Here is a 24728-nt window from a genome sequence, read left to right on the forward strand (position 1 = left end):
ACTGAATCCCATCTAAATGCTTCCTTCAGTGGAACCTTTACAGCTTCCTGATGGGCTGCTCTTGCAGGGCTAAATCTCAAAACCCATCCTGTGCCCCACTGTGGTGGATTCTGACTCCAGATAAATAGGAAGGTGTTGAATAGAAGAGAGTTACATCCCAGAATGTCAGTGGTCATGTTATTGTCCAAATTCTGGGGAAATTTGTTTGGGCCAGGAGTTTTGAAATGTTTGAGCAAAGACTGAAGAACACAGTACTGATGATTCTGTTTGTTGTCTTCTTGCTGCTGTATTCAGGATGCTGGCTGAGGCTGCTAGCTGGGGCTCTCAGGGGTTGGATTAACTAATGCAAATCTGGCCCAATATGTGCAGCTCCCCAGGGGACACTGAAAGGCCATATAGCACCTAAGCAGTGGAAAGGAATTCAGACTTATGGCACCTGGAAGCCTCTCCCCCACCTCCTTTTTTTGTCACTAGGAGTGGATTGATCAAAGAAGTATTTGGATCTTTCAAAGCATGCTCCCTGACCTTCCATATACGTGGCTCATGCTTCTACAGCACTGGCCAAGTGCTCTGTTCTAAGTAGTTGGCGTATTAAGTCGTTTAAATCCCAAGCAATCCAATGAAGTGAGTGACAGTATTATATTGACAGAGAAATTGAGACACAGAGAAAGAGTTTTCTCAAAATGACATGGCTAGAAAGTGGCAAAGGCAGCATTCCAACCCGGATACTCCTACCTTGGAGCCCAGGCTGTAGAGTAGGATTAGAGGAGGCTGGGCAGTGACATCGTTAGAGGTGGTTCCCTGGTACTGATGGGGATGGGAGGCACCGAGGATGACCATATCCAGCATGGTTATTACAGTGACAGCAGAATAGGTGCAGTGACCATGGTGTAGGGACAACCAGTGAAGGCCCCGGTACTTGGCATACCACTCTGTGCAGTCCTGCCCCTGGCCGGCCAGCAATATGACTTTACTATTCTGCTGCCCCTGGCTCTGTACCCCAGTTTGGTAGGAAGCAAGGTGACCACCTCACCGTTTATGTTTATTATGTTTCGTGGACCCAGGAAGCATGTATGAGCAACTTCTTAAGATATCTTGGTAAGATACAGGTGTGATGGAGTAAAACAAACAAACAAACAAAATTCAAGAAGAACACACTTTAGCAAAGTTTGGTATAATCCAGTTTTCTGGAGCCTGTGGGGACCTCCTGATCTAAAGTGAAAGACAGGCCAGAGCCCCTGTCATTCCCTGCCATAAAGAAGGACAAACAGTACCTGTAAGTCATTTTGGAAATGTGAGGCAGCACATCCCACATACCATTTAGAATCTTCTGCTCTAATGCATTTTGGTTCAAGAAGGGGACACCTGTGAGTGGCATTTCATCTGGTATAGGCTGTAGTACAAATCTGGTGACTCTTTTCTCATGACCCAGCAGATCTGTGAACGAATTTAAGTCCCATTCGTGTCAATTTCTGGGAAGAATCTGAGATTTTATCCTACTTGCAAACTTAAAAGGTAGCTCTGGGTACCGCACGCCTCACCTGCTGCCATGGTTTTCTCATCTCTGCCAACTTTATGCACCAACACAAGGAATAGGGCAGTCTTGCCTCCCCCAGCCCCTGAAAATAGTAAAGCCCTGATGAATTTATTCAGAATTTTCCAATCAGAAAATCTGGAAAGAAGTTATTTTCGTTTCCATATATGTTGAAGGTTTGTGTTTGGTCAAAAAATTTTTTTTTCCAGCTGTTCTCTCTTTATTTTATTTTTTTTAATTTATTTTTTATTGGTGTTCAATTTACTAACATACAGAATAACCCCCAGTGCCCGTCACCCATTCACTCCCACCCCCCGCCCTCCTCCCCTTCTACCACCCCTAGTTCGTTTCCCAGAGTTAGCAGTCTTTACGTTCTGTCTCCCTTTCTGATATTTCCCACACATTTCTTCCCCCTTCCCTTATATTCCCTTTCACTATTATTTATATTCCCCAAATGAATGAGAACATATAATGTTTGTCCTTCTCCGACTGGCTTACTTCACTCAGCAAATTTTAATTCCACATGGGGAGACAATAATCTTTTTGGTGCTTATGGACTCTAAGTGTTTGAATCCCTCACAATTTGCCTCTGACTCTATCCTCAACTTCACAAAAACAAGTGATGCTCTGGGAGTCACTACATTATTGTTACTTTGTCACCCAGAAACTGGCAGTCTTACAATAAGGAGGTCTACTGAAAGTTCATGCACAGTGGCCCCTTGGACACTGGCAATTCCAGTGGCTGGCTGGAATATGGGTCCCATGCCATAATGCCCAGGGTACAGGGGTGGTTTCCTGTAGCTACAACACCATCCCTTGGGAGACAAGGGATGGAGAGTGAATGGTTCTTTTTTAAGATTTTGCTTACTAAAACACTACTAGGATTTCTGCTTCCTGTGCCCTCAACTTTGGGCTCTGACAATCAAATGGCCTCTCTAGCTAGTGTAGTAGTGCTTCCACCAGTGAACACAATAATGGTTCCATTGACTCAGAAACCAAGACTGCCATGTAGCCTTTTTTGGGCTCCTGGTGTAGCAGGAAAACATGATCTTCTGGATGTGGAGGCCAAGAAAATTAAGGCCATTCCACCTTAAGTTCAGTGTTAGCACAAGTACAGCCATCTCAGGCCCATGTGAATAAGAGCTGAACTTTACCTTACTTCAGTTAAGCCCCATATTAGAATGAGAACAGAGCCCAAGCCAGTGGCAGGAAGTCCCATATCAGAATGTAAACAGAACTTGAGAAATTCCTCCACCCCTTCTGGAGGTCCCCTAGACCAGCCCATAAAACTAAACTGAAACCCACCTCAGGGTCCAAGTCCCTGCTCCGCTGTGTCGGGTATACTTGGACCCAAGCTCGAGCTTGTAAATAAACCCTTGTGTGTTTGCATCGGTGTCAGCTCCTCGGTGGTTTCTCGGATCCGTAATCTTGGGCACAACACTGGACAAGCTGCTTAGCTTCTTCTTATGCTCTCAAAGCATATGCTGCCCCTCATGAGCTTTTCCAAGAGAGTGCAGCTCTTATCTCTGGATGTATTGCCAATCTTCTGACTCTCAGGGGGATGGGTGCTCTGAAGGAGCACACAGAGGTACATCATTTGCAATTCCACATGCCATCTGTAGCTTTGTAAGCTAATACCTTGAGTGGACAGGGTTCTTCCAGCACCCCCATAATGGAGGTCACATTTCCCCCTTTTTAGGCACTACAATCTGGGCTAAAGTTGCTTCAAGAAACCCAAATGGCTTCATCTTTAGTTCCTATGAAGCCTTGCTAGCACACCTGCAGATAAGCCTCCTCCACACCTACCTGTCCCTGGCAGGACCCCATTCTACTCATACTCTCTCTTGAACACAACAAGGCTCACGTGTTCTGATCCCGCAGAATAGGCTCCAGTCAATAGAAGCTAAAGAATACAGACGGCTCATTCCACACAGAGATTGGCTATCATTTTACGGTTTTGTAAAAGCCTCGAGGAAAATTTCCTATGTAAGTGTTAACATAAGAAACTTTCCACATATTTAGAATAAGAAAATAGAATGGTACACATATTGAAGGATAGCAATTTGAGTTGTAATGGTAATCCTGTAGTAGCTTCTCTTGTTTTCATATTAACATTTAATTATAGTGTTCGAGGAACTGTCTCATAAAACAAGTAAACCAAGAGAAAATGGTGATTATCATTTGTTCATGATTCAATTTTCATCTATAAGCCAGCTGACAGTGGCATTTGATATGTTCACTTTGTGTCTCCTCATAAATTTTTGGCACATATCAGCTGGATGGATGTTACGTATTTGAAATATAAATGTCATAAAAATTAATCCCCCCAGCACTACAGCCGCAGCAACAGCGATCAGTGCATGTCCTGGAAATGGCAATGGTACTTCGTCAACATAAATCTGCAACAGAAAAAGCAAAGTATTTTAGCTTCCTGAATCTAGTCACTGACCACGTGGAATTTTATATGATTTCCATAACAGTGGAGACACTATTGATCAACTTAGCAAACTTCTCAGATACATATAGACCTTCGGCATCCACAAAGCCTAGAAACAATCTCTCGACAATCTGGCAAGTCACGATTTACACACAATACAGAATAAGAATCCTATCCGCTGTCCAATGCCTCCGTGCAAGGACTTTAATGGCAGAGGTAGGCAAGATACTTAAACAGCAGGGAAGAGAGCTGTATTCCATTACAGAGGAATGGACAGAGGGCTGTGGATGTGAAACTGCTGAGGATGACCAGGGAATGGGCTTCCTGGGCTAGATCTCCAAAAGTAAGTGGATTAATAAAAGAGAAGGAGAAGAATGGGCAGTCCGGGAACAGGGAATAGCATGTGCTATTTCAAGCTATCATCTATGTAGAAAAATCCTCTATGTGCTAACATAGGGAAACTTCTGTTTCCCTCTGTTCAAAATGCTTCCTACACCTGGATGGACAAAAAAAAAAAAAAAAGGTTCCTTGAAGAGAGACAGGATTGTTGACAAAGAGGCACAGAGGTGTCTTTTTCTCTGAGACATGAGGGAAGGTTGGGTGCCACTTATGTTCAATGTGGAAGTGGAAGCATCTAGGGGTGCCTGGGGAGCTCAGCCATTGTGTGTGTACCTTTGGCTCAGGGTGTGAACCCGGGATCCTGGGGTCAAGTCTGCATCAGGCACCCTGCAGGGAGCCTGCTTCTCCCTCTGCCTGTGTCTCTGCCCCTCTCTGTGTCTGGATTCAACCCCAGAATCATAACAGAGTGTATTCTAGACCCACTGTCCCTTTACTGCCAAAATACGTCAATTTGTATTTCTTGGACACATTCATTTAAATAACCACAGGGGATCCCTGCGTGGTTCAGCAGTTTAGTGTCTGCCTTCAGCCCAGGGCATGATCCTGGGGTCCTGGGATAGAGTCCCACATCGGCCTCCCTGCATGGGGCCTGTTTTTCACCTCTGCCTGAGTCTCTGCCTCTCTCTCTGTGTCTCTCATGAATAAATAAATAAAATCTTTAAAAAAAATAAATAACCACAGTGTAATTACCAAAATCAAGGAATTAACATTGAGACAATGCTGTTACCCAATTTACAGTGTTATTCAAATTTTGTCCATTATAGTGCACAAATATCCCCATTGTTTCAGATACTTTCAAATAAGATTTCAACGGATTTGAGAAACTTCATATTGTTTTTCTATTGTTTCTTAATGATTCTCTTCCTTTACTAACTGTGCAATCACTTCCTATCTTTCTTTTATTCATTTTTTGGTTCCTCCTTCATTCCTGAAGCTTTGTGTCCTTCTGCTGATGCTTCTTTTCAGCCTGAACTTCTTTGTGCATTTTTAACAGGAGGAGTTCTGCCAACAGTGGATTACCTTAGTTTTCCTTCATCTAGATGCTTTTATTTCTCCTTCATTCCTGAAGGATATTTTCACTACATATAGAATTCTGGATAGGTGGTCCTTCCTCCCTACCCAACCCTGGTTCCTAGTACATTAGCGATGCTAGGCAATTTTCTTGTAGCTTTCATAGTATCTGAGGAAAAGTCAAACATCATTCAATTATTGTTCACTTGCATGGTTCTTGTTGTTGTTTTGGCTTCTTTCAAGATTTTTTTTAATCTTTGATTTTTAGTAGTTTGGTTATTGTATGTTTAGACAGGACCTCTATATCTTGTTCTGGATTCACTAAGCTTCTTGAATATGTAAATTTATGTCTTCACCAAATTTGGGATACTTTCAGCCTTTGTTATTTCCTCTTCTCCTCCTCCTTTTCTCCTTCCTCCTCCTCACCCTCCTCCTTCCTCCCATTCTTCCTTCTTCTTCCTTTTTTCTGTATCAATCCCTTTTTGCTATCCTTCATGGACTCTGGGGACATAAAGGTCAGACCTCTTGATACTATCACATAGGTCCCTGAGGCCATTATTTTTAGTCCCTTTTCTTCAGAGTGGATTTCTACTGATTTATTTTCAAATTCACTGACTTTTTTTTTCTCTGCATATATGTTTTGCTAGCCAGTCTATCCAGTGATTTTTAAATTTTAGATATTGTATTTTTCAGTTCTAAAATTTCCATTTGGTTCTTTTTTTATAGCTTCCATTTCTCTGCAGAGAATTTCCCCCTTTCCCCTTTCAGTCATTTCAAAAGAGCACACCTTGACTTCCTGGAGCCTGGTTACCATGGCTAGTTGAAAACATTTGTCTGATCATTTCATTGGCCACATCAATTGCTGATTGCTTTTGCTTTTGAGAATCAATTATATTTTCTTAGTTATTGGCATATTAAGTAATTCTGGATTTTATCCTGGACATCTAAGATGTTTATGTTGTGAGACTCTAGGTCCCATTAAACATTCTCTGGGAAAATGTTGGGGTTTGGGACACCTGGGTGGCTCAGCAGTTGGGCGCCAGCCTTCGGCTCAGCCCTCTGTCTTTGTCTCTTTCTTTCTTTTTGTGTCTCTCATGAATAAATAAATATTTTTTTAAATGTTGGGGTTTTTGTGTGTTTTAGCAATTGGCCACACTGATTGAGATCCGTTCAAGTTATACTTTATTCTCTGTGGTGGCTCAGTGTCCATTTAATATCAAAACTTTGGCTATGTTATTGTGTCTTTCTGGTTCCTTTGTCACTCAAGGGTTATTCCAGACCTTTATAGTGGTGTTTATATTGCAGTTTTATTTTGAAGCCCTTGCTATGCTTCTTTGTTTTTGTTTTTTGGAACGACAATATTTTTGCCAATTTTATTTTATTTTTCAAGTTTTTACTTACACTCCAACTAGTTAACACAAGTTTACAGCAGTATGGATCCATTATTGGGGCTGGCCTTAGGGCAAGGTTGGGATAGAAAAAGGAGAGGGGTGGGAAAAGAAGGAGGAAGGGGAGAGGGAAAGAGGAAGGGTGGGAGGGGAGAGAGAGAGATTTTATTTTTGATACTGTGGTATCCATATTTAATAATTAATGAGTGGTTAATCAGTTTAATCAAATCTTCATTCCTCCTCACCCCACCTCCCCCACAAGTAGCCAATGTCATTATATAAAGAAGAAAATTTGAATTATTGTACATCATGGAGGTAATTTGGGGAGACTGACTTTGGTTCCCGATACTTTTGCATCTTGATAGCTTTTGGTGTATTAAGATTCTACTGTTACAATGAAGATAATCAGGAAGATTGTAATGGAAATTAAAATGTCATAGATATATGTTTCTATGGGAATATGTGGTGAGAGGAAAGGTGGTACAAGTCTGAAAACTGACTTAAATATAGAAGATGGAGAGAGAACAAAAACAAATCCAGGCATTTATTAAAATGCTCCCAGCACTGATGGGTCCTGCTATGTGTCATGCACTCTACCTTCATCATTACTGACAATGTCACTACCACTCTCCAGGATCTCTTGTCTCCAAGCCCTGTCCATCACACAAATTATGCCATTTTCCTCTTTAGTGTCTCTTGCACGGACATTTGTCATGTTACTTCCCCAGCCATCACCCCATCAGTATCTTGTGCATTTACTATACCTGAAATTCTTCAACTAAGTTACAAAAAGTAACCCCTGGAACAACAGACACTCTAAAGTGAAAAAGCTCAGAGCCCTGTGGAGAAAAACATACCCAGTCATTAGCAGCATTGAAACTTATGTTCCTTTAAGTTAAAATATACACTAGGGCCGATTTCTTTATAGATGTTGCATAGAAAAATCCATTCCCCTTCCTAAGTCTCTCAGGCATCCACTTTATATACCAAAATAAAAATGGAGGGAGAAGGACAATAGCTGATACTTCTTTATAGAATGAAGAAACATAAACACAAAACCTAACACGGCCTTGACAAGTAATTTGGGCTAATGTTCATATTCATGGTTTTGATATGTCCACTCACTTTTATGGGCTTTTATAACAATTACCTAGATTATATCAACTTTGTGTTGTCTTCTGATACACAGCTGAAACCAAAAGACATATCTGTGTACATCCAGGTGAAAAATACCAAACCAATTTTTCCCCTAAATTTTGGAAATACCCTTTCTGCCCCACCTTCAAAAATAATCTATTAGTTGTGCCTATCAGCTCAAAAAATAGTAAGTTAATGTTAAATTCAACTTCCAGATACCTTTAGAAATGACAATATCAAGGAAAAGGAAAAATAAACACTCTCCATATGCTTTAAAGATGCAATTTCTACCATTGATGGATACCTATGCTTTAAAACTTAAACCAATCTTACTTTAGACATATGTGTTTTGTTTGAATGGATAAAGAAGATGTGGTTTAGGTATACAATGGAATATTCCTCAGCCATTAGAAATGACACCCACCATTTGCTTCGACGTGGATGGAACTGGAGGGTATGATGCTGAGTGAAATGAGTCAATCGGAGAAGGACAAACATTATATGGTCTCATTCATTTGGGGAATGTAAAAAATAGTGAAAGGGAATATAAGGGAAGGGAGAAGAAGTGTGTGGGAAATATCAGAAAAGGAGACAGAACATAAAGACTCCTAACTCTGGGAAACGAACTAGGGGTAGTGGAAGGGGAGGAGGGCAGGGAGTGGGGGTGAATGGGTGACGGGCACTGAGGGGGGCACTTGACGGGATGAGCACTGGGTGTTATTCTGTATGTTGGCAAATTGAACACCAATAAAAATAAATTTATTATAAAAAAAACAAAACAGGAAAAACAAAAATGCTGTCCACTTACCTTTATACTTAAGTTGAGGCCTAAAGGATTATATACTGGAGCATTAAGACGTGATTCTAAGTAATTTTTCAATTTTTTTACATTTTCTGGTACACTGTGTTCTAAAAGCATATGAAGTATAGTTTAAGCACACTTAGGTTGTTTTCACATTTTGGATAAAATTTGCTACATACATCGAGATAATGAAGGCTTTCACTCTGTAACATGGCTAAGATACCCCAGACTTTCAGTTCTGCTTGACAACATAGAAAACATATATAGGGAAAATTAGGTCTCATAGCTAACACTGAATCTCCTCAGGGACGCCGTCAAGAAGGACAAGACCTCTGGGATGCCTGGGTGGCTTGGTCAGTTAGGTGTCTGACTCTTGATTTCAGCTCAGGTCATGATCTCAGAAACTGGGAAATTGAGCACTACTCTGGGCTCCAAGCTGGGCATGGAGTCTGCTTCAGATTCTTTCTCTTCCTCTCTGCCAGCCCCTCCCCACCCCCGTTCATGCACTTGTGCACACACACTTTCAAAAAAATAAAAATAAAAAAGGACAAGACCTCTGACCACCTTATTCAGGCTGACCTTTCCTTCTAGCCCTGTGCTCAGGACCAGTCTTAACCTGCACATACTTTGTATCTTTGGCAACGAGATAATTCAAACTTAGCAGTTGCTAAATAATTTTCAAAAGATGGCAGAACATTTTCACAATAAATCCATTTGAATATTTTCTAAAAGATGTGATCAGTTATTCTTGCCTTTCTTATAATTCATAGTGATTGCAGTGGTACAACTGTACATGAGATCTAAGGGGGATAAGGCTCTGATAGTAGAATTTGCCAGTTTCCATAGTGTAAATAGTCTCACCGTGGCTACTTTCAAGCTACGAATGGCTTAACAGTCAGTATACAAATGTTTGAATATTTAATGATCAGTGCTCAAAAGCTGGCAACATTAGATTCTCATACACTACCAGAAAGTCTTGTTAGATTTTCATCTCAAGAATGCATGTACTGTGCAGAGTAAGGCTCCCTGAATACCCAATGTCTGGCTATTTGGTAACATATTAATGGCTGATCAAAATTTCATTAAAATGTATCTATTTATCTGTCTACCTACTGATCAAGCAATTGCCGTGATGTATTTATAAACACAAAATGTGCAGGAAAAATTGTACATTTGAGGTAAAATCAAATTGTGATAAATTTCATTTTTTTTAAAGATGTGATCATTGATCAATTGATTAACTTTTTAGTTAGGAACATTCCCCACATGGAGCCCTGTGTGGGGCTTGAACTTATGACCCTGAGATCAAGGCCTGAACTGAGGTCAAGAGTCAGATGCTTAACCAGCTGAGCCACCCAGACACCTCAAAGATTTTATTTTTAGGTAACCTCTGCACCCAATGTGGGACTCAAACTTACAACCCCCCAATCAAAAGTCATATGCTCTACTGACTGAGCCAGTCAGGCACCCCTCATTTTTCTTATTTAAAAAAATTTCCACATCTTTTAAATTATTTTACCATAGAATTTTGAAGAAACTTTGCTTATATAATTAAAAGATAATTTTTTAAGTTTTTTTTTTTTTTTTTTTTTTTTTTTTTTTTTTTTACTTAAGTAATCTCTACACCCAATGTGAAGCTTGAACTCATGGCCCTGAGATCAAGAGTTGCACACTCTTCCAACTGAGCCAGCCTGGTGCCCTAGAAGACAGACTCTATAGGCTATCTGGCCACATCTTTTGGAACTTCCTCTGTAACATTGCAAAAGCAATCAAAAGAGACACGAGACCAACATGTAGCACAAATTCAATCATCTTTTGCTATTCATCTACAAAATGGATTTCAAATTCTTCAAAAATGCTTTTATGCCATGAAATCCAGGGCACTGAAAGTAATAATGAAATATGTGAGAGACAAGAGAAGGAGAGTGAACAGCAGTGTACCAGTGGATCCAAATTCTTCTCCAAAGAGGGGCACATGGGAGGCTCAGCCAGTTAGGCCTCCAACTCTTGGTTGTTCCTTGTGTAAACAGGTTTTATAAGCCACTTACCTAGGTAATAACAACATTACTTATAAGACAAAACAGCCATAGAAGAAAGCAAACCCTACTTAGTTTCCAGTTTTCCCTCCTGTTCACTTCAGTTACGGTCACCAGATAAGGAGTTTCCACTGGGATATGTCCATCCTCGCTGTAAATTTCCAAAGACACTGGATACTGTGTAACTGGAAACTTAAATCGAGGAACCTAAAGTGCAAATTCCAAGAATGAACATCAATTTGGAAAATTCAAGACTAATTTCAATTCCTCTGTAAAAAAAAGTATTGAATAGATATGCATCACCCAAGAGTTTGGTCTTCCTAAATGACATGTGCCTCTTAGGCGTTCCACCTTCTCAGAACATGAGAAGCAATCTTACAGTAGAATCAAAAGTAATACACAATTAGTGTGGTAACAAAATTTGTAATTTTCTATTGGCCTTTTTCAGGAGTCTGCTATGATGACATTCACACTTTTTTGGCTAACTCATATCTCATAGGGTGCTGCATGAATTGGATCCTGCCCAGCTCCCTTATACCTCTCTCCTGGCCAGTCAGGATCTTTTCAGCCATGTTCTTGAAACTCAGGCTCTGGAGTCAGAGGTCAAATCCAGCTCTCTCACATACTAATGATTTGATCTTTGGCAAATTTACCTACCTCTAATTAAATGAGACAAACCATGGAGCATGCTCAGAGCTGTGTTTCATAGACAGTAAATGCTCAAGAAACATTACTGTAATTCAGAAAGGGGAGAGTTGTAGGGGTGTGTATAATAGCCCTCACAGTTCATTGAATGCTAACTCTATGCCTCATATGGTATTAAATGATTTTATCTTTATATAGAGGATTTTATTTTAAAAAATAAACAACTTTACTTTGAAAAGCCTTTATATGGAAATAAAAATCACTTAATACAATGCTATATATGTATATATACAGAGTCTGTAATGCTATTATATAGTCTTACAAGACCTTGAAATAGACCTACTTGAAAGTTATATTAAGTGTACATTTAAGTTAGTAACACAAACACCAATAATCCATTTAATACACTTTTGAATGCTTTGAGAGACTAACAGAATATTTGACACAGAATCCTTTCTCTTAACCAACATACTCTCCTGTCCTCTATTTTGTCACTACTACCAGACTCAGCTTCTTGATTACAAGGACTTCAACTTCTACATTCCCACCACTGATACACATTAGACACTCAATAAATTTTTTATGAATCAATATCCATCATAAACTAGTACAGTGTATGACAGGTTACAGATTGTTTCCACAGAGATATGGGCACATGTGTTTATGAGAATCCTGTGAGGTGGGCAGTGTGGTGCAGCCATTATCCTGTTTTGCAGGAATGGTTCATTACCTTGGTTAGGGACATTTAAATCCAGATCTTTCTAGCTCTGTGTCTTATTATTTGGTTCTATGTCATAATAAGATGCTCTTTCTATGTCTCATCTTTCATTTTAAATGAAAATGCACACTTCGAAATCTTATAAATATGAAAGCACTTTGTTTCTAGGCAGTTAAAAATTACCTTACCTTTTCTCTGCAATCTGAGAAAGCAACAGCATGTGAAAACTTCTGATCATTTGTGCAATTACACTCCTCCCGAGTGGACATGTTAGCGCACTGTTTGAATTTACCAGATCTCTGTAAATAGAATATAGGCTGACTTGCTTTTCTTGTGGCAGGATTTCTGCAAACTGAGTAAATGTCGACTAAATATTTGTTTCCTGAATTAATAAAATCCCCAAGATGCTAAGAGGGGGAAAGATGCCATTAATAATGGAGTAAAATTACAGTATTTCTGAATTCTGTCTCCTTGCTTGGCCATTTGAATTCAAGTGTCAGCTGCTTGCCGGGTTGACTATCAACATGTGTGGGACCTACTGAGCCTGTGTCTTTCTGAAGGCAGCACACCAGAGCCCTCAGATTCCCTGTCCTGGGCACCTCCCATCACATGAAAACAGAGACCTCGACATGATGCGACAGGGCTGTGGGCTCTCTGGAACCCTCTCCAAGTCTACTGTTTCTCACTTGCCTTTCTTTGTGGCGTTCACCTATCATTTAAAAATCTCCATTATAATTATCCATTTGTCATTCATTTCTTACTTGATCACTGTTCTAACAGTGATTGGCTTTTGATTTTGATAATCAATTCTATTTTTTAAAAAATCTCATTCCCCCTTTACTTCTTTTTAGGATTACCATCCCCCAGCTTCTTTTTTTTTTTTTCTTCTTCTCTTTCCTGAGACAAAACTCACCACTTTAACCATTTTCAAGTGTGCTATTTGGTGAGTTTCACTACATGTGCCATGTTGTCTGCTAATTCCAGAACATTCTCATCACCCCAAATGGAAACCCTGTATCCACGAATAGTTACTCCATACTGGGGCTCCTGCTTGGCTTGGTCGGTGGAGCAGGTGACTCTTGATCTCAGGACTGTGAGTTCACATCCCATGTTGGGTGTAGAGATTGCTTGAAAATAAAATCTTTAAAAAATAGTTCTCTTCATTTCCCTCTTCCCCTTCTCCCAACCCATGTATGCATTCTATTTTCCATTTGTATGAATTTTCCTATTCCCAACACCTTATATAAGTGGAAATATACAATATTTGACCTTTTGTGTCTGTTTTCTTTTGCTCACATGTTGTTTTGTTTTTATTCATGAGAGACACACACAGAGAGAAACAGAGACACAGGCAGGGGGAGAAGCATGCTCTATGCAGGGAGCCTGATGCGGGACTCGATCGCAGGACCCCGGGGTCACACCCTGAGCTGAAGGCAGATGCTCACCCTTAGCCACCCAGGTGTCCCTCAAATGTTATTTTTGAGGGTTATCCATGTGGTAACATGCAGCAGTACTTCATTCCTTTTTACGACCAAGTAATATTCTATTGTGCAGATATTGCCTATTTTGTTTATCTATTCATTGCTTAATGGATAATTGGTTGTTTCCTCTTTTTGGCTGTTATGAAAAACGCTGTTATAAATTTTGTTTGAACATACATTTTCAATTTTTTTAGATATATATCTAAGAATAAAATTGCTGGGTTGTACAGTCATTCTATATGTTTAACTTTCTGAAGAACTTCCAAAATGTTTGCCACAACAGCTGCACTATTTTATACTCCTGACAGCAATGGATGAGGGTTCTAATGTCTCCATATCCTCACCAATATTTGTTATTTCCCATTAAAATCAATGAGATTTTGATTTACATTTACATAATGACTAATGATATTGAGCATCTTTCATGGGCTTGTTGGCCATCTGTGTATCTTTGGAGAACTATTTAGAAACTTCATCTATTTCTAACTGGGTAGTTTGTCTCTTTGGTGTGGAGTTGTAAGAGATCTTGAGATAGTCTGGATATTAGAGTCTTATCAGATATATGATTTGCAGATATTTTCTCCCATTCAGTGATGTCTTCTCACTTTCTTGACAGTGTCCTTTCATATACATACACAAGTTTTTAGTTTTGCTGAAGTTCAATTTATTTATTTCTCTGTCACTGTTTGTGCTTTAGGGTCATATTTAACAAATCACCACCTTAATCAAAGAGACAAAGATATACACTTATACTGCCTTATAAGAATTTTATATTTTAGTTCTTACATTTAGGTTTTCGATCAATTTTCAGTTAATTTTTGTGTATAGTGCAAGACAGGTGTCCAACTTCATAGTATTAAATATAGATATCCAGTTGTCCTGGCACCATTTGTTGAAAAACCTATTCTCTCTCCTTTGAGTGGCCTTGCCACATATGTCAAAACTCAACTGACCATATGGGCTCTTTATTTTATTCCATTGATAAATATGTCCATCCTTATGCCATTATCACACTCTTTTGATTACTATGTGTTTTTTTTACGTTTTATTTATTTGAGGGAGAAAGTGATAGAGCACAGGCAGAGGGAGGGGCAGAGGGAAAGGAAGAAGCAGACTCATCACTGAGCAGGGAGCTCGACACGAACTCGATTCCAGGACCTTGAGATCATGACCTGAGCCAAAGGCAGACACTTAACTGACTGAACCACCAAGATGCCCGATTACTATGGTTTCATAGTAAGTTATTATGTTATATATAACTTATAATATCATATCACCTGTAAATAGAGATAACTTTACTACTTCCTTTCCAATCTGGATGTTTTTTTCATTTCTTTTCTTTGCCTAGTTGCCCTGGTCCAATACTGAATAAAAGGGGCATGAGCTTTGTCTTGTTCTTGATTTTATGGGAAAAGCTGTTCATCTTTCAGCACTAAGTATGATGATAGCAGTGGGTAATTCATAGATGCCCTTTATCAGGTTGAGGAAGTTTCCCTTTATTACTAGTTTGTTGAGTGCTTTTCTCATAAAATGTTGGATTTTGTCAAAAGCCTTTTCTGCATCAATTGAGATGACCACGTGTATGTGCTATTAATGTGATGCATAACAGTGATGGATTTCTTATGTTAGGCCACCTTTGTGTGCCTGGGACAAATCTCCACTTGGTCATGGCATATGATCCTTTTCTGATGCTGTTGAATTTCGTTTGCTAGTATTGTTGTGGGGTTTTTTTGTCTCTATATTCATAAGGCATATTGGTTTGTAATTTTCTTGCAATGTCTTTATCTGGCTTTAGTATCAGGATAATGCTGGCCTCTTAGAATCAGTTAGGAACTCTTCTAGTTCTTTAGGAAAAGTTTGAGAACTATTGGTGTTAAATTTTCTTTAGGGATGCCTGGGTGGCTCAGTGGTTGAGTATCTGCCTTTGGTTCAGGGCATGATCCCAGGGTCCTGGGATCGAGTCTCACATAAGGCTCCTCACAGGGAGCCTTCTTCTCCCTCTGCCTGTGTCTCTGGCTCTCTCTCTCTCTCTCTTTCTCTCTCTCTCTCTCTCTCTCTCTCTCTCTCTCTGTGGCTCTCATGAATAAATAAATAAAATCTTAAAATTTTTTTTTCTTTAAATGTTTGGTGGAATTCACCAATGTAGCCATCTGATCTTTGTTGGGAGGTTTTTGATTACTAACTGACTCAATCTCTCTACTTGTTTTAGGATTACTGAGACTTTCTATTTCATTTTCAGTCACTTTAGGTAATTTATGTTTTTCCATGAACGTTTCCATCTCATCTAAGTATCCAATTTGTTGACACAGAATTGTTCATAATTCCCATATATCATATATACAGTAAAATAAACAGCAATATCCCATGTCCATTTCTGATTGTAGTTGTCTTTTCTTTTTCTTCTTGTCTATCTAAAGGTTTGTAAATTTTGTTGATATTTTCAAAGAACCAACTTTTGGTTTTATTATTCTTGTTACTGTTCTTCAATTCTCTTCTTTAGGGACACCTGGGTGGCGTTTATTTTTTATTATCATCTTTATTCATCTCCACTCTAATCTTTATTATTTCCTTCCATCTGCTTACTTCCATCTGCTTACTGTATTATATTAATTACCTTTTTTAATCTATAGGAGGACAAATCTCTCATTCATTTTCTGTTCTTCAAATTATTTATTAATACCCATTTTCTTTTTCAGTAAACTTTATTGTTTTTAAAGATTTTATGTATTTATTCGTGAGAGACACAGAGAGGCAGAGACACAGGCAGAGGGAAAAGCAGGCTCCCTGCGGGGAGCCCAATGTGGGACTTGATCTCAGGATCCCAGGATCACGCCCTGAGCCCAAGGCACATGCTCCACCTTGAGCCACTCAGGTGCCCTTAGAATGAACTTTAGAATAAGCCCATTGTGTTCCCTCAAACATATCCTGTTGGGGTTTTGATTGTAATTGCACTAATTTTATAGATTAATCTGGAGAGAGCTGAGCTTTATTATGGTGAAGCATCCCATCAGAAACATGAGACTTCTCTCAATTTAAGGTGTTTTTCATATGCCTCAGCTAAAAAATATATTTTTTTCCATACCTGTCTTGCACATATTTTTAGATTAAATTCTACATCTATCATTATATGCAAATGAAGAATGGGTTGTTTTCCATTTTTACTTCTAATTAGTTATTGCAGATATAAAGGAACACTACTGATTTTTCTTTGTGATCTTATATCCATTGGGCTGCATTACTTATAATTATTTTGAGTTTTAGTAGTTTGTCAGTTGTTTCTTCCATATTTTCAAGTAAGTAATTACATGTGGGAATGATGAGTTTTGTCTCTTTCTAATATTTATACTTTATTTACTTTTGTCCCATTGGCTCAGTTTGACTTTACAGAACAAAGTAAAATAGAAGTATTAAAGCCTGAATGCTTCTAATATTTGATTTTATATGTTTGTTAAATATTTCTCACAGATTTTATTTATTAGATTTGGTAGTATCACTTCTATTTCTGTTTTACAGAAGCTAATTCAGAGATGAATGTTAAATGGTATCAAACATGTTTTAAGCCTTCTGTTGAGATTATTTTTCCTAATTATTTTAGCATGTTTCATATGCTCCAACTTTCACACATTGGAGAAAGTCCTGAAATACCACAGCATTAGTATATCCATGCATTTGACTTGCTGGTAGTTTAGTTAGGATTTTTTTCACAAGTCAGACTAGACAGAGGTCAACTTAAGGGGTAAATTGAAGACATATGTGTGTATGCATATACTTTTCTTTTTTGCTTTTTTTTCTTTTTAAATTTGAATTTTAATGATTTAAAGTTATAGAATATAGACTGTAGTAAGCCTTTTTGGAATTCATTAAGACTTTATTACAAAATAAGTAGTCACTTTGTATGGCTGTTCCATGTGGACTGAAAGGAATGTGTATTCTCTGTTGTATACGACCCCACTCACTGTGCTCCAGGCTTCCTGGCTTTCCCAAGTCATGGAGCGCTGTCTCATGACTGCCCTGGTGAGAGTACCTCCTTGCCTAGGATGCTCTTTTTCTCTCCTCTGTACCCTCTACACTCTGACTTTCTCCTTCTTTTTTGGCTCACCCCTGTTTATCTTCAGTGTGACTCCCTTGGACTAGGTTATAACCCTGATCAACAGTCATAGTGTGTGTTTTGTGTCTGTATCTACTACGTGTCTATCTTAAACTTAAGAGCAAGTAAGGATTAACTGGGAGGTTTTTTTAATGCAAATTTCAGGACTGCACTATAGTTTCTGATTCAGAAGCTGTGTGTATGTTAGTAAATTGAACACCAATAAAAAATAAATTAAAAAAAAGAAGCTGTGAGGTACAATTGAGAAGGCTGCATTGTAGAAATATTCCTGATAATTCTGCTCTGGGTTATGCACAGTCATACTGTTCATAAATAGTTTCTAATTTGTACAACTTTTTGTTTAGTTCCTATCCTCCTCCATTACAGTGAAGACAAATATTTGTCGTTTCTAATAGCTGAGTAATATTCCATTGTATTGTGTCTTGTAAAAAAAGGTAAGCTACATTAAGTCGAGGTTGTTGTTGTTTTGAAAACTATTTTCTTCTCTGCTGCATCTTTAGTATCTAAAACAGTGCCAGACATAGGAGTGCTTTAAGACCACTGTATGTTGGCAAATTGAACACCAATAAAATATAAATGTATAAAAAAAAGACACAATAAAAGAAATGAGTAAAATCTGTAAATCATAATCAGTGCAATGAAGAATAATAAGGGATAGAAGGGGGACAGGGAGTGGATAACACTGGGGGTGAGGCTTCTGATTCTAAATAGAGTGGTCAAAACAGGCCTCACAGTGATGGCGATATTTAAGCAAAGACCCGAAGACAATGACAATGTCTGCTCCAGGTGCCATTTGGCAGAAGAGCATTCCAGACAGAGGAATTTCTTTAGTTGCCAAATCCTTGAGCTGGAGATATGTCTGGCATATTTGAAGAACTACATGGAGGCCAGTGTGGCTGGAGCAGATTAACCCAGGGGAAATCAGGTCAGAGGGAATGCCAACACCAAATCATTGAGGACCTAGTAGACCATTGCAAGAATTTGGCTTTTGCTCTGAATTCCATGAGATGACAAGGGAGAGTTTTGAACACAAAGAAACAAGCATTTTATGTCTTTTTTATGTGTGTGTGCGCACACAATGCATATGCACATGTAGTAGATGTGAATGTTGTGCATGTCTACAGGCAGGTAGGTGTTTTCTTCTGGAGAGAGATTCCACAGGCATCTGTGAGGTTTCCTCAAGAAGCTACCCCATCATGTACTCTCCCTGTGAACCTCATGGTTTCTCTGTTCTTTCTATCTTGTTCACTCCACCCTCCAGAGAGGCAGAGTGCTGCTGGTCTTGGTTGTTTCCTAAACCTTGGCAGGAGTTTAAATGTGCTGTGTTCGATCAGATAGTCTTCTTTTCTTTAGGACACCATTCGTTTCACTGGACTGGAGATGTGAGTTGGGTCTTGGGACTCCATTCATTTGAGAAGAGATGCTCTCACCCCACTTATTCCCTTTGAAATCCAAAGGGGAACCAGGGAGACATCAGGAGAAAGTGGTCCATTTAGAGTTCTTGCTCTGAAACCATATGCAGAGGTAGCAGTAAGAGGAGAGGGGGCTAATGGGGTGCCTGGGTGGCTCAGTCAGTTAGGCATCTGACTTTGACTCAGGTCATGATCTCAGGGTACTGGGATAGAGCCCCGTGTTGGGCTCCCTGCTCAGTGGGAAGCCTGCTTCTCCCTCTCCCCCCACTTGTGTTCAATCTCTCTCAGGTAAATAAATAAAATCTTAAAGAAAAGAGGAGAGGGGTCTAAAGGAGGAGGAGGAACAGGATAGTAGGAGTAGTAATATGTCCACATAACCTGACATATCAGGGCAGATGCAAAATTGTTATGAATGAACCTTCTCACTGAATCCCTGCAGCTAGGTCCATCTGTAATTTCACTGACTGACTTTTGAATTCAAATAAGTACTGCTTTATATGCTCAAAAATGATTTACCTTTGACTTAGGAAATAGATTTCTTGGTATAGGTTTGCTAGGATCCACATGGTAAAAATTATCTGTGAGTGGAATAGCAATTCCCATATTAGATGGAGGCCTGTAATTTACCTGTAAGTGATGAAGCAAAGAAAACAGGTAATTCACAACTATTTACTAAGTCTTCAACTTAAAAATCTTGACTTTCCACAAAAGGACTCAAAGCAAATATTTCATTTTTAGTTCCAGGCATAAATTTCTCTTCTCCCTGCAGTCCCTACACCTTATTTTTCTGGGATTCCAACAACCTTAGCCCAAGGCAATATAATTGCTTGGAACTTGTAAATACAGGTGAAAAAAATTTTTAGTATGCAAAATAGCTACCATAATGTAAATGCAAGAAAGTTTCAACACCTTAGAAAAAGTCTTAGTGATGTATTTAATAAATAAATCTTCAAGTTTGGTTGGTTGCTTTTTTCTTTTTCTTTTTTTTATAATTTTTTATTGGTGTTCAATTTGCCAACATATAGAATAACACCAAGTGCTCATCCCATCAAGTACCCCCTTAAGTGCCAGTCATCCAGTCACCCCCACCCCCCGCCCACCTCCCTTTCTACAACCCCTTGTTCATTTCCCAGAGTTAGGAGTCTCTCATGTTCTGTCTCCCTTTCTGATATTTCCCACTCATTCTTTCTCCTTTTCCCTTTATTTCCATTCACTATTTTTTATATTCACCAGTGAATGAGACCATATAATGTTTGTCCTTCTCCGATTGACTTATTTCACTCAGCATAATACCCTCCAGTTCCATCCACATTGAAAAAAATGGTGGGTATTTGTCATTTCTAATGGCTGAGGAATATTCCGTTGTATACATAAACCACATCTTCTTTATCCATTCATCTTTCGATGGACACCGAGGCTCCTTCCACAGTTTGGCTATTGTGGACATTGCTGCTAGAAACATCAGGGTGCAGGTGTCCCGGCGTTTCACTGCATCTGAATCTTTGGGGTAAATCCCCAGCAGTGCAATTGCTGGGTCGTAGGGCAGGTCTATTTTTAACTCTTTGAGGAACCTCCACACAATTTTCCAGAGTGGCTGCACCAGTTCACATTCCCACCAACAGTGTCAGAGGGTTCCCTTTTCTCCGCATCCTCTCCAACATTTGTGGTTTCCTGCCTTGTTAATTTTCCCCATTCTCACTGGTGTGAAGTGGTATCTCATTGTGGTTTTGATTTGTATTTCCTTGATGGCAAGTGATACAGAGCATTTTCTCATGTGCATGTTGGCCATGTCTATGTCTGCCTCTGTGAGATTTCTCTTCATGTCTTTTGCCCATTTCATGATTGGATTGTTTGTTTCTTTGCTATTGGTTTAATAAGTTCTTTATAGATCTTGGAAACTAGCCCTTTATCTGATATGTCATTTGCAAATATCTTCTCCCATTCTGTAGGTTGTCTTTGAGTTTTGTTGACTGTATCCTTTGCTGTGCAAAAGCTTCTTATCTTGATGAAGTCCCAATAGTTCATTTTGCTTTTGTTTCTCTTGCCTTCATGGATGTATCTTGCAAGAAGTTGCTGTGGCCAAAATCAAAAAGGGTGTTTCCAGTGTTCTCCTCCAGGAGTTTCATGGAATCTTGTTTCACATTTAGATCTTTCATCCATTTGAGTTTATCTTTGTGTATGGTTTAAGAGAATGGTCCAGTTTCATTCTTCTGCATGTGGATGTCCAATTCTCCCAGCACCATTTATTCAAGAGACTGTCTTTTTTCCCGGTGGATAGTCTTTCCTGCTGTGTCGAATATTAGTTGACCACAGAGTTGAGGGGCCATTTCTAGGTTCTCTATTCTGTTCCATTGATCTATGAGTCTGTTTTTGTGCCAGTACCACACTGTCTTGATGACCACAGCTTTGTAGTACAACCTGAAATCTGGCATTGTGATGCCCCCAGCTATGGTTTTCTTTTTTAAAATTCGCCTGGCTATTCGGGGTCTTTTCTGATTCCACACAAGATGATTTGTTCCAACTCTCTGAAGAAAGTCCATGGTGTTTTGATAGGGATTGCATTAAACGTGTAAATTGCCCTGGGTAACATTGACATTTTCACTATATTAATTCTTCCAGTCCATGAGCATGGAGTATTTTTCCATCTCTTTGTGTCTTCCTCAATTTCTTTCATAAGTGTTCTGTAGTTTTTAGGGTATAGATCCTTTACCTCTTTGGCTAGGTTTATTCCTAGGTATCTTATGCTTTTGGGTGCAATTGTAAATGGGATTGACTCCTTAATTTCTCTTTCAGCCTCATTGTTAGTGTATAGAAATGCCACTGACTTCTGGGCCTTGATTTTGTATCCTGCCACACTGCCAAATTGCTGTATGAGTTCTAGCAATCTTGGGTTGGACGCTTTTGGGTTTTCTAGGTAGAGTATCATGTCATCGGCGAAGAGGGAGAGTTTGACTTCTTCTTTGCCAATTTGAATGCCTTTAATGTCTTTTTGTTGCCTGATTGCTAAGGATAGGACTTCTAGTACTATGTTGAATCGCAGGGATGTGAGTGGACATCCCTGTAGAGTTCCTGATCTTAGGGGAAAGGCTCCCAGTGTTTCCCCATTGAGAATGATATTTGCTGTGGGCTTTTCATAGTGGCTTTTAAGAAGTGGTTTTTAAGATGCTGAGGAATGTTCCCTCATCCATACACTCTGAAGAGTTTTGACCAGGAATGGATGCTGTATTTTGTCAAACGCTTTCTCTGCATCTATTGAGAGGATCATATGGTCTTGGTTTTTCTTTTGCTGATATGATGAATCACATTGATTGTTTTACGTGTGTTGAACCAGCCTTGCATCCTAGGGATAATCCCACTTGGTCATGGTGAAAAATCTTCTTAATGTATTGCTGGATCCTATTGGCTAGTATCTTGTTGAGAATTTTTGCATCCATGTTCATCAGGGATTTTGGTCTGTAATTCTCCTTTTTGGTGAGGTCTTTGTCTGGTTTTGGAATTAAGGTGATGCTTCCCTCATAGAACGAGTTTGGAAGTACTCCATCTCTTTCTATCTTTCCAAACAGCTCTAGTAGAATAGGTATGGTTTCTTCTTTAAACGTTTGATAGAATTCCCCTGGGAAGCCATCTGGCCCTGGACTTTTGTGTCTTGGGAGGTTTTTGATGACAGATTCAATTTCCTCCCTGGTGATTGGCCTGTTCAGGTTTTCTATTTCTTCCTCTTCCAGTTTTGGTAGTTTTTGGTTTCCAGAAATGTGTCCATTTCTTCTAGATTGCCTAATTTATTGGCGTATAGCTGTTCATAATATGTTTTTAAAATCGTTTGTATTTCCTTGGTGTTGGTAGTGATCTCTCCTTTCTCATTCATGATTTTATTAATTTGAGTCTTTTCTCTCTTCTTTTTAATAAGGCTGGCTAATGGTCTATCTATCTTATTAATTCTCTCAAAGAACCAACTCCTGGTTTTGTTGATCTGTTCCACAGTTCTTCTGGTCTCTATTTCATTGAGCTCTGCTCGAATCTTGATTAACTCTTTTTTCTGCTCGATGTCGGTTTTATTTGCTGTTCTTTCTTCAGTTCCTTTAGGTGCGAGGTTAGCTTGTGTATTTGGGGTTTTGCCAATTTTTTGAGGGATGCTGGTATTGCGATGTATTCCCCTCTTAGGGCCACTTTTGTTGTATCCTAAAGATTTTTAATGGTTGTATCTTCATTCTCATTAGTTTCCATAATCTTTTTACTTCTTCTCTAATTTCCTGGTTGACCCTTTGATCTTTTAGCAGCATGGTCCTTAACCTCCACGTGTTTGAAATCCTTCCAAATTGTTCTTGTGATTTAGTTCTAATTTCAAAGAATTATGGTCTGAAAATATGCAGGGGACAATCCCAATCTTTTGGTATCCTTTAAGACCTGATTTGTGACCCAGTATGTGGTCTACTCTAGAGAAAGTTCCATGTAGACTTGAGAAGAATGTGTATTCAGTTTAGTATGGATGTAAAGTTCTGTAGATATCTGTGAAATCCATCTGGTCCAGTGTATCATTTAAAGCTCTTGTTTCTTTGGAGATGTTGTGCTTAGAAGACCTGTCGATGGTAGAAGGCACTACATTCAAGTCACCAAGTATAAGTGCATTATTATCTAAGTATGTCTTAACATCGGTTATTAATTGATTGAAATACTTGGCAGCTCCCACATTCGGGGCATATATATTGGTGATTGTTAAGTCCTCTTGTTGGATAGATCCTTTAAGTATGATATATATACTGTCCGTCTTCATCTCTCACTACAGTCTTCAGGATAAACTTTAGTTTATCTGATAAAAGGATGGCTACCCCTGCTTTCTTTTGAGGACCATTTGAATGGTACATGCTTCTCCAACCTTTTATTTTCAGGCTGGAGGTGTCCTTATGTCTAAAATGAGTCTCTTGTACACAGCAAATAGATGGGTGTTTCTTTTTTATCCAGTCTGAAACCCTGAGCCTTTTGATGGGGTCACTAGGCCCATTCACGTTCAGAGTTACTATTGAAAGATATGAATTTAGTGTCATCATGATACTATTCAGTCCCTGTTTTTGTGGATTGTTCCACTGGACTTCCTCTTTCTTTTATGGAGTCCCCCTTAATGTTTCTTGGAGAACTGGTTTGGTGGTCACATATTCTTTCAGTTTCTGCCTATCTTGGAAGCTCTTTATCTCTCCTTCCATTCTGAATGAGAGCCTTGCTGGGTAAAGTATTCTTGGTTGCATGTTCTTCTCATTTAGGACCCTGAATATATCCTGCCAGCCCTTCCTGGTCTGCCAGATCTCTGTGGAGAGGTCTGCTGTTAATCTAATATTTCTCCCCATAAAAGTTAGAGATTTCTTGTCTCTTGCTGCTTTAATGATCTTCTCTTTATCTTTGGAATTTGCAAGCTTCACTATTATATGTCAAGGTGTTGAGCGGTTTTTATTGATTTGGGGGGGGGGAATCTCTCTATTCCCTGGATCTGAATGCCTGTTTCCCTTCCCAGATTAGGAAAGTTTCATCTATGATTTGTTCAAATACAGATTCTGGACCTCTGTCCCTTTCGGCGCCCTCAGGAACCCCAATTAAACGTCACTGAGGCTGTCACTTATTTCCCTTAATC

General features: G+C 39.2%; 1 protein-coding gene across 4 annotated transcripts in view; it reads right to left on the reverse strand.

Moving 5' to 3' along the window:
- Positions 1 to 3521: 3521 nt before the first annotated feature.
- The window catches only part of CATSPERB (cation channel sperm associated auxiliary subunit beta), a 141376-nt gene continuing 120169 nt past the window's right edge, over positions 3522 to 24728 (reverse strand). For 3 of the 4 annotated variants that reach the window (XM_038544107.1, XM_038544104.1, XM_038544105.1), the window contains 6 exons: positions 19625 to 19735; positions 12296 to 12406; positions 10816 to 10951; positions 8715 to 8815; positions 7534 to 7608; positions 3522 to 3933 (listed from right to left, as the gene is read on the reverse strand). In XM_038544107.1, the coding sequence (XP_038400035.1) occupies positions 3727 to 3933; positions 7534 to 7608; positions 8715 to 8815; positions 10816 to 10951; positions 12296 to 12406; positions 19625 to 19735 (741 nt within the window). In that variant the 3' untranslated portion in view covers positions 3522 to 3726. The remainder of the gene's footprint in view (positions 3934 to 7533; positions 7609 to 8714; positions 8816 to 10815; positions 10952 to 12295; positions 12407 to 19624; positions 19736 to 24728) is intronic. The other variant, XM_038544106.1, reaches the window with a different exon arrangement.

The sequence above is a fragment of the Canis lupus genome, chromosome 8 (genome assembly GCF_011100685.1).
Source record: "Canis lupus familiaris isolate Mischka breed German Shepherd chromosome 8, alternate assembly UU_Cfam_GSD_1.0, whole genome shotgun sequence".
NCBI lineage: Eukaryota > Metazoa > Chordata > Mammalia > Carnivora > Canidae > Canis > Canis lupus.